Source organism: Podarcis pityusensis (assembly GCF_964106645.2).
Source record: "Podarcis pityusensis genome assembly, chromosome: 15".
Classification (NCBI taxonomy): domain Eukaryota; kingdom Metazoa; phylum Chordata; class Lepidosauria; order Squamata; family Lacertidae; genus Podarcis; species Podarcis pityusensis.
In genome coordinates this window covers 27,510,104-27,526,047 of record NC_138040.1, presented here as the reverse complement: position 1 = coordinate 27,526,047, position 15,944 = coordinate 27,510,104, and the positions used below count along the sequence as shown (strand labels likewise).

The 15,944-nt window shown below is 43.5% G+C and overlaps 1 protein-coding gene across 2 annotated transcripts; it reads right to left on the bottom strand.

Moving 5' to 3' along the window:
• Nucleotides 1-3,257: 3,257 nt before the first annotated feature.
• LOC308464676 (NXPE family member 4-like) lies at nucleotides 3,258-10,816 on the bottom strand. 2 transcript variants are annotated; one of them, XM_080984158.1, is made up of 7 exons: nucleotides 10,619-10,816; nucleotides 10,252-10,361; nucleotides 9,551-9,611; nucleotides 8,537-9,215; nucleotides 6,699-6,760; nucleotides 5,407-5,625; nucleotides 3,258-4,988 (listed from the first exon to the last, which is right to left on the bottom strand). In XM_080984158.1, the coding sequence occupies exons 2-7, from the start codon at nucleotides 10,330-10,332 to the stop codon at nucleotides 4,453-4,455; spliced, it is 1,638 nt and encodes a 545-aa protein (XP_080840284.1). In that variant the 5' UTR covers nucleotides 10,333-10,361; nucleotides 10,619-10,816; the 3' UTR covers nucleotides 3,258-4,452. The 2 variants fall into 2 exon arrangements, with proteins under 2 accessions (XP_080840284.1, XP_080840285.1); XM_080984159.1 differs by lacking the exon at nucleotides 10,252-10,361.
• Nucleotides 10,817-15,944: the final 5,128 nt, after the last annotated feature.

Sequence of the window (15,944 nt, the reverse complement as noted above, 5' to 3'; positions counted from 1 at the left end):
TGTCTCCAGCCTAGACCAACATCCCTTTGCTGCCTCCTGATTGATTTGTCAGTTATGAACCCTCCTGGTTACACATTACAGTCATCCCTCAGGTTGAAAGTGCTTCATGTTGAGCGCCTTCGAGTTGCGCTCCGTGGCAACCCGGAAGTAACGGAGCACGTTACTTCCGGGTTTCGCCGCTCACACATGTGCAGACCCTCAAAATGACGTCATGTGCAGAAGCAGCGAAAAGGGACGTGTGCATGCGCAGACGTGCCGTCGCTAGTTACGTTTGCTTCTGCATGCGAACGGGGCTCCGGAACGGATCCCGTTCGTATCCAGAGGTACCACTGTATAAAGGTGGGGTGCTTTCCCCTCTGTCGTCATCTTTTTTGTACATGGGCATTGGCCCATGCCAGAGGTGCCAGCTTTGGCCCAAGATTGGAGGTCCCAGTGTTGGGTCACGCATGTGCCATCACACTCGCGACATGTGTCACACGTCAGTGACGTCACACATGCACCACATGATTTGCACCTCTGACTTCATGCGCACAATGTGTGCACATCATCAGGAGGAAGCTGAGTGCTTAGCCCGGTGCCACGCAGCTGGGCTAGGCACTAATGATGTGCAGCGCTTGGCTCAGTGCTCGGCTTCCTCTGCCCCCTCATCACTCGGGGTGGGGGTGAGTGCCCTGCTAAACAATACTGAGCAGGCAGAAGTCATCTCAGCCCTAAGGAGTTGGCACATATGGCCCTTGCTATAAGCCATGTGAGTTGGCTGGTTATGCAGCTTAGGCTACTTTGAAGCCAATTGTGTTTCTTCTAAGCTATGTTGTATGTACAGTACAGTGGTACCTCAGGTTACAGACGCTTCAGGTTACAGTCGCTTCAGGTTACAAATTCCACTAACCCAGAAATAGTACCTCGGGTTAAGAACTTTGCTTCAGGATGAGAACAGAAATCGTGCAGCAGCAGTGCGGTGGCAGTGGGATATAGCCCCATTAGCTATAATAATAATAATAATAATAATAATAATAATAATTATTATTATTATTTATACCCCGCCCATCTGGCTGAGTTTCCCCAGCCACTCTGGGCGGCTTCCAATTGAGTGGAGCTAAAGTGGTGCTTCAGGTTAAGAACAGTTTCAGGTTAAGAACGGACCTCCAGAACGAATTAAGTTCTTAACCCGAGGTACCACTGTATTCCTATCTGAAGGAAGGGCCATGGCAAGCACTTTGCATGCAAAAAGTTCCAGGTTCAATCCCTGGCAGGATCTCCAGGTAGGACTTTAAGCTCCTCCTGACGGAAGCTCTGGAGACCTGCTTTCTGTCATTGTGGGTCATGGACTGACTGAATGTAAAGTGGCTTCCTGTGTTTCTATAATGATCCCTTGCGACTAGCCAGCTTCCTGGCAGTAAGCTGACTCCTATCAGTTCAAGATAGTTTTTATTACAGAAACAAACCTCCTGAGCGGAGCTTCACACTCCTCTCAGCAGCAATAGATGCCCTAGTCTGAGTTCCGCCTCCAACAGGATCTATGCCAGAACCTCGTACGTCTGCCCCTCCTCTTAAAGCTCTCTTTCTGTGGCCCTTCAGATGTTCCTTAACTACAATTCCCATCATCCCTGACCATGGACCTAATGGGATAAGCATACCTAGGTGCTGGAATCACATTACAGGTTTTGGAGAAATATGGAGAGGATATGCTATTGTAGTGTTGCTTCATTATATTACTACAAAATTGTTTTTGCAGAGTTTGACTTTGAAATGCATTTTTGTTTTCTTTGTTGTGTAAACTGCTTTGAGCAAGATTTTTTTATGGGAAAGCCGCATGCAAATAAAATTATGAATGAATATGTAACAAGGTGCTTATGAAATTAATCTCAACGAAGATTCAAAAATCTACTCTTAAGATAATATTTACGTAGGTGCCACTATACACAGGTGAATTTAACACACACTAACCCCAATCTGTCCCCAGAAATTCTGGCAGTACTGGGGATATGAAATGGACCAAAGTAATATGGTTTGGATAAAGAATTGATTCTATATTTATAAATAACTGCCAGGATGTTTATTGCAAAAAAGGGGAGGGATATTTAGAAGAATTAAATAACGATTTATGGTTAAGTCAACTCTGGTTCATAGCTATTGCTGAAAAATCAATGTGTACTAGAGCACAAAAGAAAAAAGAAAACGGTGCATTTTCAATTATGTGGCAAAAATTTATTATAGCAATGTTCAAAGAGCTGCTAAATATGTTACTATTAGCATTTCATTCATTCATTCATTCATTCATTCATTCAGATTTATATAACGCCCTTCATCGTAAGATTTCAGAGTGGTTCACAGAATAAAGTACAGGATATGAACAAGTAAGGAATTAAAAACAAAACAGCAAAACTACAACCCCTTCTTACTGAACTAGATGGGCCTTTGGCCTGATCTAGCAGACAGGATCTGCTCATGTTCCCTATCCACTTTCCTCACACCACAAACACTTACACAGTTTTACCAAATGCTGTCTTATTCCCCTTGATTCTGAAGTAAATTGTCCCAAACGTCATCACTCCTTGTTTGGGAGCTGCCCCGGATCCCCTCAACCTTCTTGCTGCCCCATTCTCCCCCTTTTTCTGCAGCTCAAGATTGCACTGTCCTCCTGTGGAACTTGAAAGTGATTAGCTTTGATTGGAATGTACCCCAAACATCCATACAGCAGAAGTTTTTCGACAGATTTAGATTTTAAAACAGCAGCAGCTGTTTTGAATGTAATAGGATATGTGCTCAGGTGAAGTTTGTGAACTGCCTAAAAATATCTGTTCTCTCCAGTTTGCAATAATGGAAGAAATAAGGGACTTCTTTTCAAGAAATTCTGGCAGTTGCTAGCTTCCTACAGATAATTATTATTATTATTATTATTATTATTATTATTATTATTTATTATTTGTACCCTACCCATCTGACTGGGTTGCCCCACCCACTCTGGGTGGCTTCCAGCATATACAAAAACATTAAACCTTACATAGCTTCCCTATACAGGGTTGCCTTCAGATGTCTCCTGAAAGATATATAATTTCTCATCTCCTTGACATCTGATGGGAGGCCATTCCACAGAGTGGGTGCCACTACTGGGAAGGCCCTCTGCCCTCAGAGAGCTAATTGCCCCACCCTAGCAGTGGATGTAAACACAGGAAAAAACTTCTATAAAAAGTCAGAAATTAAAAGAAGAAAAACACTATGGAAAATCATTTAGATTTTTATTTTTTGCTCTCCAGTGGAATCCTGAACCCGGTTTTCTGAACCAGGAAGGGCGGGGTATAAATAAAATTTTATTATTATTATTATCATTATCTGGTGTTGCATGTTTATAACTCATCCAAAACGTTGTTTCTTGACTAATGTAGCCGAGTCCCAAGTGTCCCTTCAATTTGCAATGCCTGTTAAGCACTAGTGGACCCTCCTCAATCAAGTAGGGGTCAAATTGAACTATGGCAGGACCATGGTGAATAGCTTGATGAAGTCTGACTCAGTGTGCATCAGTTGTGAAAAAGGGGAATGCCATGTTAGGTATCTTCATCTCTTATTTGAAAGCAAGAGAGACCAGTATCATAATGCCATTATCTTGTGAACCACCCTTAGACCTTCAGATGAAGGGCGGTACAGTGGTACCTCGGGTTACAAGCACCTCGGGTTACAAACACTTCAGGTTACAGACTCTGCTAACCAGGAAGTAGTACCTTGGGTTAAGAACTTTACCGCAGGATGAGAACAGAAATCACGTGGCGGCGGTGTGGTGGCAGCGGGAGGCCCCTTTAGCTAAAGTGGTACCCCAGGTTAAGAACGGTTTCAGGTTAAGAACGGAACGAATTAAGTTCATAACCAGAGGTACCACTGTATATAAATTTAATAAATAAATAACAAAATATTTATACAAACCACTGCATCTGACCACACTTGGAGTATTGGTCACCTCACCTCAAAAAATTGTATTGTGGAGTTGAAAAAGTTGCAAAAAAGGGCAACCAAATTGATCAAGTTGAAGAAAGGTTACAACATCTGGGGCTACTTTGATAAAATGGGGGGAAGGGATCAAATAGTGAAGTACAACATTCTTCAAAGTGTGGAGCAGTGGATCTTCTTACTCTTTCACCATAGTAGGATGTGTTATGTACCCCAAAGCCATCCCTGAGCCAAAACCGGGGTGACGGCCTATGAGATATGAGAGTCTGCTCCTACCTGACAGAAATATTTGTGCAGAAGAAAACCACACCAATTATTCTCCCTATCCCAGGCAGCTTCCCAGAAGCACCTCAACAGGCACTATTTGAAAAAGATGCAAGGCTAGAAAGGTATTTAGGGAAATCCAATGGAGCAAAATATCCAAGTGCACTATTTAAATAAAGTGCTCCATATCTTTCACTGATACGTTTTCTGACCCGTAGTTCTCTGCTTCCTCTTTGCTTTAGCGCTTTAACATATGTAAGTTAAAAACATATCAATCTGATTTCCAACCACGTGATCTGGTGGGTGAAGTATGTTCATGCCGTAAGCAACTGTCATATCCCAGGCATCAACGAAGCCCACCTTCAGATCCCGAAAAATGTCCTTTAGTGCAAGGTGCTGGGCATAGCCATGGAAGTCTGCAAATATTTCTTGTTCTATCGACACCTCCCGGGTGTTCTCCCCTTTGATGATGACTTTTGTATCTGGGCTCCTCAGGAGAAGGCGCTGGATGGCTCCCCGGGCATTGATTGCCCTTCGGATGAAGAGCTCGATGGGGAAGGGGCGGAAGTGCTGGCCCAGACTGATGACAACCACTGTGTCTTTGTCACCTGCCACCAGGTCAATCTCCCGAGCGACGTAGTTATGATCTCTTACCATATACTCAGAAGCAGTCACTAATGGGTGGTTGTGTTTTTTCCATTGGATTTGGATGTTTCTCTCCATGTCCACAGCGATCAAATTCCGGTGCTTCCCAGCTCCATGGCTGTCAAGATATTTAAGGGCTAATGTGGGAACAGACATAGAATTAATCCAACTTTCTTTCTTCATTGACCTCTCAGAAGATACTGAGCTATTTATTTCTGAATGACTAGTCTACTCTCTTGCATCTGACGGCAAGGAAGAAGCAGGACTTGCCCATTCGCGAAGATAGGTGAGGCAGTCATTTCAGGGGGCAGAACTGGTTTCCTAAACAGAATTAATGCAATAATGTCTGGAAGATGGATGTTGCGGGGTTGTTGTTTCTATGTTATGTAATTTTAGGTTTTCATATTGTAAACTGCCCCCTGTTCCTTGGATGAAGAGAGGAGTAGAAGTGAATTAAATAAAATAAAGAATGTTCAGGGCACAGAAAAGGATTCTGGCTTACCCAGAAATAGGAATGAAGCTACGCTGTGGTTTTATCTAGGTGAGAGAACTTACTATTGACTCTCTTTGTGAGATACTCGATCCATTGCCTCACAGTTGAGTCTCCCAGGAGGTAAATTAGCTTTCGTTCCAAGCAAGTGTTAATCTGCTCCAAAGTGTTGAATGTGGACACATTGCAGAACACAGGATGCCACTGGTTCTGCCAGACAAAGCCACTGGGAGATGGGGAGTTCATCCCAACCTGGCACTTCTCACTTGCCGTAGTCTTCTTGCCTGAGAAATGGAAAAAAGAGATAAGCAGTTTCCACTGAACTCTGTGACTGCAGCACAGTTGTGGGGGAACCAGCATTCTACAGTCTGTGGGGAAAGTCAAGGTTCCAAGGCGGAGGAGGAAGGAAATAAGCAAATACCTGGCAGAGGCAGCATTTTATTGTTGCCTCTTAAGTCTGCTCCTGGCAAACAATATGCCAGTTCTGAAGCCAGAGTCATTTTCAGGGACTCTGAACGGCACAGAACAACAATTTATTTCTTTATCCTAATTATTTGGCCAACTTCTTTTATCACAAGAATTTTCAGAGGGCCTGAAAACCGCAATAAAGAATAAAACCAAAGAGAATTCAAAGCCAACAAGTCTCAGCTTTAAAAAAAACAACGGAGCAAATATCTTTAAAAAACAAACAAAACAAAACTCAAAGATAAACCAAGATTAATCTACAGCCTTACCAAGGCACACAAAAAAATGGGTGGGGAAGAGATATGTAGGCCTGGGTCAGCAGCCTGGATGAGACCCAGGAAATAAGATTCTTAGGGATGGATGGCACCAAAGTTGTGACAACTTAAACTAGGAAGGGGACAAGCAAAGGAGGATGCCTTCACCCCAGTGCGGATCCCCTTTATAACATATACAGCGCAACAAGACAATGACCCACTCCCCACAACAGTATCAATATTACTAATCTGACCCAACAAGCCCTACCCCAAACACACAAACAAACCACAATGCAACCAACTGAACGCAACCAATCAAGCTCTAATCTCTTGCAATGACCATAAAAATAGATAAATATATAGCTAAGAGTCCTACCCATATGATGTTGACACAAGAACCATGCAAAAACACTGTGCAATAAAATGAAATAACATTATCCTTTTCCTCAACCGCATGATGTCTATGGCAACAGTTTCCTCATACTGAAAGCAAACGAACTGTGAAAAAGACTCTAAGAATCAAAAGTGGAGATGCTATGTGTACTTCTCCTTGTTTGTTTGTTTTGCAACACACACACACACACACACACACACACACAACTTTTAATAAAAACTAATTGAAAGGAAGTCCAACTCACTTCCACAAGCTGCAACGCTAATGTCCCCAAATGCCTGCGGGATCTCAGCTCCAATGTTGGACCTTCAAAAGAGAGAAAACATCCATTATGAAATCCAAGTCAGACTAGGTGTCCTCCTAAGAGGACTAATGGCTTCATCCCACCTCCTCCTGCACACACCTAAATGGCCTCTATGGGAAATGGAAGCCTTGCATAGGTGGATCATTGTCCGGGGCTGGGCAGGAGGAGTGGTGGAAACTCCCTCCCCATCCCAACCCTTCCAGGGAGGAGGAAGAGGAAAACAGTATAGATTTACAACAGTGGTTTACGAGATGTCACAGCTCAGAGACAAATGAGGGGGAAAGTGGGGAAATAATGGGAGAGGAGGAGCAGGCAGAGCTGGAACAGCTGCTGGTTGACACGTTGTCACTAGGAAGCATTCCAGACCCACCATCTGAACTTCAGCTGCAGGTCTCAGTTCCTCTTGGTCAACCAGCACGATACAGGTGTCAGGGACTGGGCAGAAGAGGAATGGAGGAGACCTCCTCCCCAGTCTGGCCCTTCCAGAGACGAAGAAGACAGTTCAGACTTACAACAGGGGTTTGAGGGAGGTCACAGCTCAGAGGCAGATGAGGGGAAAAGTGGGGAAATAATGGGAGAGGAAGAGAAGGCAGAACCGGAGCAGCAGCAGCTGGCTGACACATTGTCATTAGAAAGCATTCCAGACCCACCATCTCCCAGAACACGGCGAGCCTTAAAAGTAGGAGAGCAAAGAGCTCAAAGACAGAGGACACATAGCAGCACCGTCAGAGGTGGTAATGATGATGACGAATGAGGAAGTGGGAGAGAAGGGGGTGGAGATTCACTCGGGACGACACCATTATCCAAGAGGCTGGGTTCTATAGCCTCTCTCTGTAAAGTCTGAAATAAAAAGGGACTAAGAAATTTTCCCTTGTCTTTATACTTTCCTAGGCAAAGAGCCGGGAGCCGCTGACAGCATCCTGATGATTGTGATCTAACAAGACAATTATTGTAGTGCCATGTTCTTATTAGATGCAAACGGGAAATTATATTGAAATGTCTCAAGGGCAGACCCCAGAGTGTCTTCACGCCATGGAGAAAGTTAAAGTTAAAGTTAAAATGTTACCTTGGTGTAATAAAAAACAATTAAAATGGAGTCCGAATCCAACTCATCATGGAGCAGCTGCTGTAACTATTTGCCTGCTTATTCAGACGTATAACTTTTCCTGTGTGGTAGATTCAGGTATGTTACTTCAGTAAAAAACTATTGTGATGGATCTTTGCCTCTAGTGGTGTTGAAAAGTAAAATTAGTGCCTGGGGTGTAAGAAAATAAGGGAACACCCACAATTTCTGTTAAATTCAGATTTCGTTGTTCTGTTTTCAATTTCCCCTTTCATTCTTCTAGTTCGCCTTTTGGATCATCTCAACCCCCAGCTCCATATGGATCAAATGGAAGTGTTGATGAGCCCATAGACAATCAACTTGCCCTGTTTGTATATACTACCAGCACCTCACACACAAACACATTGCTGAACTGAAGAGAAAGAAAGAAAGAAAGAAAGAAAGAAAGAAAGAAAGAAAGAAAGAAAGAAAGAAAGAAATCCCTGGGTCTCAGTACAAGTGAAATAAGTGAAATGTTCACCCGGTTATGGCAAGCACAGGTGAAAAAGCACCTCTGTGCAAACTTTGTTCTCAGGCAATTTTTGGGAAGGTTTTTGTTAATACTCATCCATCTCAGGCATTTGTCTGATGCCTTCCGATTGCCCAGGAGCACAAATGCACAGTTCGGAACTGTCCTCAGGTAAGATATTTGCATATTGAACAGAAAAGAACATACCTGTCAAAAAGTCTCTTTTCCAGGGCTGTGAGATATGAGATGGGCTTGTTGTAGGACTTCAGCGAAACAAGAGCTTCACAAGACACATTCTTTGGTTTCACACAGTAGAAGGACTCCTTGTCTCTCCTGTCCAGATACTCACACAGTTCTTCTTTTGTTGCTATATTAAAACCACAGTTGCTGAAGACATCCAATGTTCCTTTTAAAAACCTGCCCCTGAAACCTATTTTGTTGTAGCCTCTCTTCCTCGCAGCCCACAATGCAGAAACTCCTTCACTGGGATTGATGAGCCGGAGAGATGCTCTGACTTTGCCCTCCCAAAATAAAGTGAAATGGACCAGGTAAGTCCCATTCTTAAGGTCCTCAATATGTCCAGACGCTCCGGCCTTAAGGCTTGAAGAATAGATCCTTGCTTGTAAGAAGTCTCCTCCGTACTCCTTTCTGTTCCCCAAGTGGTTGTACAAATCCAGTCGAACTATAAAGGGATCTCCAGTGCAATAAGAATCCTTGGGGCTTAATATTGTGGCTTTGCTGTTCTTGGCACTTGTGGTGGTCTTTATATCCGTGAAAGTTACATTGGGCATCAGCTGGTCTAGTTTTTTGAGAACACCTCTTACATCTTTTTCTTCCCATTCCATCCCACTGTGGCTTGGGAGTGGCGAAGTCCTCCTTCGGTTATCTTTGATTGAATAAGTTTTTGTTAAAAGAACCCAAAAACCTTAAACACACTTGTGATACTAAATAATACAACGACATCATATTGTACATTATTCATTATATTGTACTACAAAATTCCATACCTGCTGTTTACATTTCTCAAAGCCTAAAAGGTCTCTATCCAGTTATCGACTAGAGTTGTCTGTTACCACTTTACTGGGGTGGGGTGGGAAATGTGCCTTCTTTATTAAAATAACACATATGCTTTGCAACATGGTTTCAAATGCTCTCTGATAAATTCCTTGAAATAATGCCTTATGTGGTTATGATTTTTTTTTAATAAAATAAAATCCTTACCATCTTCTGTAGCAGCATGAATCCTTTCTGCTTGCCCCATGAGACCTCCAAAGATGGCAATCTGGAGCAATCAGTGAGAAAGAAATTATTACAAGCATTCACAAGGAGAGAATGTAGCTCAGTAGTATGTATTTTCATGCAGAAGCGCCTGGTCCCATTCTGGACTTTCCAATCTCAAAAAAGGATCATATAGCAGCCGTGTGAAGGGAAAGACTTTAGATTGAGATCCTGGAGAGCCACCGCCTCTCAGAATTGGTGATATTGACCTAGAATAGATGGACCAATAGTCTGACCTACCTAGTATGAGAAAGCTTCCTACAAATACCCTGCGGGTATTTAAGAGATTTTAAACCTTGAACCAAAGGTTTCTACTGATTCCTCCTTTATCTCTGCTTAGTTTTGGTGTTTTTTTTACCCACTAGGCAGTAAATGGGCAGCTAAAGCCCTAGTTAAAAGGGTTTAAGAAAACTTTGTTGATAAAACAAGACAAGCAGCTTCACGATAGTGCCAATTGCTCAATCTCTCCTTCTCCATTCTAAAAACATTTTCAAGTCCTTACTAACACAATATTTGTTGTAATCATTTCTCCAGAGAAACATAAAACTATTAATCAATTATAGACCTTTTTATGTACCACTTTCTTGGTTGGCCAACCATTTTTTATATATGCTGGATACAGAAAACGGGGTGAAGATTCCAACCTTGGTCTCAGTTCTGTAAAAAGTGTAGCTGATGATGATAATCGCTCCCAGTGCAAAGACCAAAAATGCTGCTGGTTTCATGGTAGAAATGAAATGTGCTCTGGTCAGCTCTGTGAAAGAAGCAGAGGGGTTTCCCATCACTCACCACCACTTTTTATTTCTGGTTTTCCACAGAACTTTGCACCAGAAGTATACTCAACAGGATCTTGTTGGAAACCCGGTGAGAAACTCTTACACCACTAGCATATAAATATTACTTTGACAACAGGAATGCAATTAATAGAATAGCGGTTCTTCTTAGTTGCATTCTTACAGACTTAGGGTACAATCTTTGTATTTTCTGCAAATCAAAAAAGGAAAGACTTACTTTTGGGGTTCACACAGAGAGACTTTATCTTCTTCTGAGTGGAAACAACATCACATCCTCAGGTGAAAAGAAGTCCCCTGCCACCTTCACAATATCTGAACCTGTCAGGCAGTTGGTGCTGAAAATGGCATCAGTCAAGAGGGTGACTCAGGAACCAGTACCTAACCTGAAATTGTCTGTATAATTATCACTGTGAATGGCAACAATGTAGATTGTGCAGGATCCAGATGGAACTGGGTTTTGAGCAAAACCAATGACATAGGCTTTGTTGACCTAACTCTCTCTCTTCGCAGCAGCCACAAATAATAAGGAATGCCTCTGGAGCTGAATCTCCTTCAGCCACTTAACCCCTTGTTCACCAAGATTGTTCTCCTATAGCATTTTCTGTAAGCTTCTTCCCATCTCTTCCAGCCTGCCGGCCTGCCTACCTGCCACGTAGCATGGTCTGCTCACACATAGGGCTTCCCCCCACCCCAGTCCTTGAGCCCAGGAACTGGTTCCATTCCTGAGAACAGAAATGAAAGACGGAGCTAATTTCAGAGCATGGCTCACAAATTGCACCCATCCTTTGGAAACCATAATGACAGTTCGCTTTAGAAGTGGGTGCTAGAGAATATTGTAATGACCCCAAAGTCTAAAGTCTCTTTTGCATATGGCAGGGTGGCCTAATTTGCCTAGCCAACAGGAACTTGATGCGAAACAAGACCACATACACACCATACATTTAAAGTGCCATTATACACCTTAACAGTCATAGTCCTCACACTGAGAATCCAGGGAGCTGTTAATGGGGTGCTGAATAGTAATAGTAATAGTGGTAGTAGTAGTAGTAGTAATTGTTGTTGTTGTTATTTATTGAATTTATATACTGCCCTATACCCAGAGGTCTCAGGGTGGTTCACAGAAAAGATGAACAATGTGTTCAGAGTTCTGAATGTGTCATTAAGAGACCACTGTCCCCCTTACAGAGCTACAATTCCCCAAGTGAAGTAATAATCAGTTCCTCCTTCCAGCCAACTTTGGGAATTGTCACTCTGAGTGGGAACTAGGGTTGCTCCCATTTATTGTATTGTGCATGCATCCTGATCTGTTTGCAAGAGGATAGATAAGGTTGGCTGTTTATGGACATATACAGGATATAAGCATAATTGTTACCCATGTAAATCCCTCTCATCTATTCCCCCTCCCGCGTCCCCTTGACTATAAACCAGTAAAATGGTTCAAAGATGGCAAACACTCCCAGCTGTAAGCTCTTTATCCAACCTTTTGAAACTGTGCAGCAATATCACTTACAAAGTGGATGCTAGCGAACATTGCAATGACCCAGAAGTCTTACTTCTCAATCACACACATTATCATTGTTTGTGATAATAAGGTAGTCGATCTCATTAAATCCTGGGTGTCACTAGCTCACAATAGCATCTGTTCCTTTTCAGGTGTTTGTTCTTGACAAAAGTGGACGCCCATCCAATTCCTGTGATCGTCATATGCTTCAACTGTTTTGAATTCTGAATGTTAGAATGTTGTAATCTACCCTGGGACCTGCTGGTGAACAGGCAAAATGCTGTGCTCATTTTTCAAAGTGAAGAGATTTAGGATAAGAAAATCACACTCAGTGTTGGCAAAGCTGTCTCTATCACATGAGATGCATGGTTGTTTTTTTCCTGCCTACAGCCCAGCACAGACTTAGGTTTCAGTCAGCTGAACACATTTGGGGCATAGCTCTGGGACTGGCAGAAGATGTTTCTGTGACTTTTGGTTGCTTCCTCCATTTACAGTGTTGCTGTTGTTGGGCAATTTGTGCACATTGGCAAACATTAGCATCTGTTCTTTTCTGGCAAAGATTGGTCCCAGAGCCTGAGTGAGAGACCTGCAATGCAACAGATCTGCAATGCAAACTCCCTGTTTCATTGCAGGTTAGAGACACAGGCAGTTGGTGACTGAACTATGTGGCCAGCCCCTCCTCCAACCTGGGGTATTGTGGTTGCCTTATCAGCCAGCCCTCAGGTCTGCAGCTGCTGTTGCTGAATGCCGCCAGGTTGGCTTGGAGTAAAACCTCACTCACCCATTATCTGATTGTGGCTGAGGAGGCTGTATCTGGTCTGTAGCACTGAGACCTGGGTAGGTGAGCAGGGCTGAGTTGGTCTCATCCAGTTGTGCCTACCTGGGTACTCAGTTCAGCATCAGGGCAAACTTGAGAATTGGGGAGTTGCTGTGGTCTATGGAGATTTTTTTTTTCTCTCTCTCTCCAGGCTCTCTGTCCAGTTGGGGGGCATCTAGAGTGTGTGTTCCTGGCACTGGCCAATCGCGACAGTTTAGGGATTCGGCTGGTTTCCTGCCCACCTCTCTGCCCAGCTTTGCCTGAGATGACAGAGCTGGTCTTGGAGGCGGTGTTGGGGACAGCGGTGGAGCATATGCCCATGTTGTCCAGGGCTGGTGCACACCTGATGGGTGCCCTCCCAGGTGCGGGATAGCCGCTCAGGTGCCCGGAGTGGTGTGCACGCCCTGAAGCCAGGGGCAGAGTGAGCCGCCCAAAGTGGACATTTGGCGCGCTGCCTACCTAAGACTCCCAAAGGACTGGAGAAAATTTATATTTTATTTGAAAGAAAACTGTAAACATCTGAAAACATTTGTAGGTTTGACTTGAAATGTTTGGTAATGTGAAAATAGGGAGCTGATTTACATATAAGAGGGTGAATGTTAAAAGAAGACACAAGGTAAATAAGTGGTTATAGAAATGCGATAAATTTGTTAAGGGATGCGGGTGGTGCTGTGGTTTAAAACACAGAGCCTAGGACTTGCTGATCAGAAGGTCGGTGGTTCAAATCCCTGTGACGGGGTGAGCTCCCATTGCTCAGTCCCTGCTCCTGCCAACCTAGCAGTTCGAAAGCACATCAAAGTGCAAGTAGATAAATAGGGACCGCTCCAGCGGGAAGGTAAAAGGCGTTTCTGTGCGCTGCTCTGGTTCGCCAAGCTGTATGCTGGCTCCCTCGGCCAATAAAGCGAGATGAGCGCTGCAACCCCAGAGTCGGCCACGACTGGACCTAATGGTCAGGGGTCCCTTTACCTTTACCTTTACCTTAAATTTGTTAAAGATATGTGGAAGTCAGAAAGAGGGAGGGAAGGAGGTCGGTGGATTTGTGTTATTAAGTTATGGATTTGTGCAATGAAAATGAAATGAAATATGGAAAACTCAATAAAAATTATATTTAAAAAGACTCCCAAACCTCCCCCAAGCTGTCAAAACAAAGGGGGAAGGGGTGAATGCCACCAGCAATGTGGCACAGCTCCCCCCTTACCCCAACGGCTCGGGGTAGGCTTGGGAATCGCAGGCGGGCGGCATGCCAAATGTCATCCCCCTCAATGAGGGTACCCGGGGCGGTCCACCTCCCATGCCCCCCTTCCTACACCCCTGGTTGAGGACTCCCAGGCTGCTGGTTTTGGGTGACTTCAATATCCATGTGGAGGCAACTGGTTCTGGGGTGGCTCAGAACTTCATGGCTTGACGTAACACACTTAGAATTTTGGTTCAGGGCCCCAAAGGGGTTCGCTACTGTCAGAGTAGATGGGTGATGTCCAACCAAGGAGAGAAGAACCAAGCAGCTTTTTAAAAGCAAAGATGCTTTATTCAGTTGCAACCTATGCAAAGGTGACAAAAGGTATGAGGAACCCCACCCAAAAATAAGTCCAGAATTTTATGCAGTTGCAGTTGTGGGTGGTCTGATTCATTACAGGTTTGTCAATTTACACAGTAATGATGCCTAACAGTGAAAGTTAATAAAGGCAGGCCGGACTGTGTTCGTACAGCTGCCAAAGCCAGTGGCTCACGCACAGAAGAAGGCTTGATTTATAGCCATCTGATAAGGACAGTAAAAGGTTGTTCTAGCTTGCACTGTAGAATGGACCTTTTGGAGGGCTAAAAAGAATCCCAGGTCTCTAAGTTATATAGAGGGAATGCCTGATGCAGGAGGTCTTTGCTGAGAAAGTAGCCTTGATTTATGTGCTACAAAAGGGAGGACGTACCCCGATGCTTATGAACCTGGATTTGTGCAGCGGCAAGCCATCACCCCTGACCATTGGTCCTGTTAGCTAGGGATGATGGGAGTTGTAGTCCCAAAACATCTGGAAGGCTGAGTTTGGGGATGCCTGCCCTCAATCGATCACCAGCAAGGTGATCCAGGAACCCTGTCTCTTATTTGCAATAGGGGAGCAAAGGAGGAACTTGGCTACAGCAACCACTAGATTTTTTAAAATTCAAATAATTCAACATGGCAAAAACCAGCCCTAGACTTCAAATGGTGTCCTTTTGCTGTTTTATCAGGAATTGATGCTAACATCCTTTCAAAACCTTTGGTAATTTTTCCTTTAAGTTACATCTAGGGTGGAAGGAGCTGATGTAAGAAAGATTTGTTCTTAGCGGCATCAGAAAAACAACAACACATTGTCTTAAGGTTTGGAAGGGGACAGCTAAACTAATGGATTTTTCTGCCACTTGGACGACAGTTGTGACAAACATGAAAAAACAGTGTACAAAGCCACCGTGACTTTACAGTATTTGAAGTATGACTTTATTTGGCATCACCTGTGACATTTGGCTTTGTTTAACAGGTTGGTCTGAATCATACCTGCCCCTGACCCTGAATGAGAATGTTCCTCCTTTTTGTTTGTTACCTCCCTCTCTGCTTTGCACTTACCTCCATTTCCCACAAAGCCATTCCAGCAATCTTTTGTTTCGTTTTTTGTTTTGCATGTTTAGTGTTCTGGTTTTATAATTTACTAGTGCCGTTCTCCTTCTTAACTCTTAATACTAGGGTTGCCGTATTTCATAAAGAGCTAATCCAGATACAAAGGTGGGGCAAAGTTGTTGAGCGTTCTTTCTTTGCAAAATCTGAAAAAGAAGGGATTATTTTTTTAGCTTTTTAAAAAGGAAATTTGCCTAAATCTACACTTCCGACATGGGTTGCCATACATCTGGATTTCTGGATGACAGCGATTTCTGCTCGGATACTATTTTCAACAGACGAATCCCGGCTATGTCGGGAAATTCTGGACGTATGGAAACTCAACTTAATGCTAAAAGGTGATTAAAAAAAATATGACAAATATCCCTTAAGGACTGTTTACTCCTTGGGGAGGGGGTAACTTTTGCTTCATTGAGCCTGGAAATATTGTACAGAAAAATGTGGAATAGCAGCCAGCAACCCAAATAAAAAGTTGCATTTGCCTAGTGGGGGGGCAATTGCTGTCTAGCAACAGATTGAAGGCTCCACATTGGCTGCATCTGTGTGTACAGTGGTACCTCAGGTTACATACGTTTCAGGTTACA

Coding starts and splice junctions, on each gene's coding strand:
- LOC308464676 (XM_080984158.1), bottom strand. CDS start 10,332: ATGAAACCAGCAGCATTTTTGGTCTTTGCACTGGGAGCGATTATCATC. Junction 5,626..6,698: donor TAGCGTTGCAGCTTGTGGAA/GTGAGTTGGACT, acceptor TCCATTTCTCAG/GCAAGAAGACTACGGCAAGT. Junction 4,989..5,406: donor TCTCACAAAGAGAGTCAATA/GTAAGTTCTCTC, acceptor TTCCCACATTAG/CCCTTAAATATCTTGACAGC.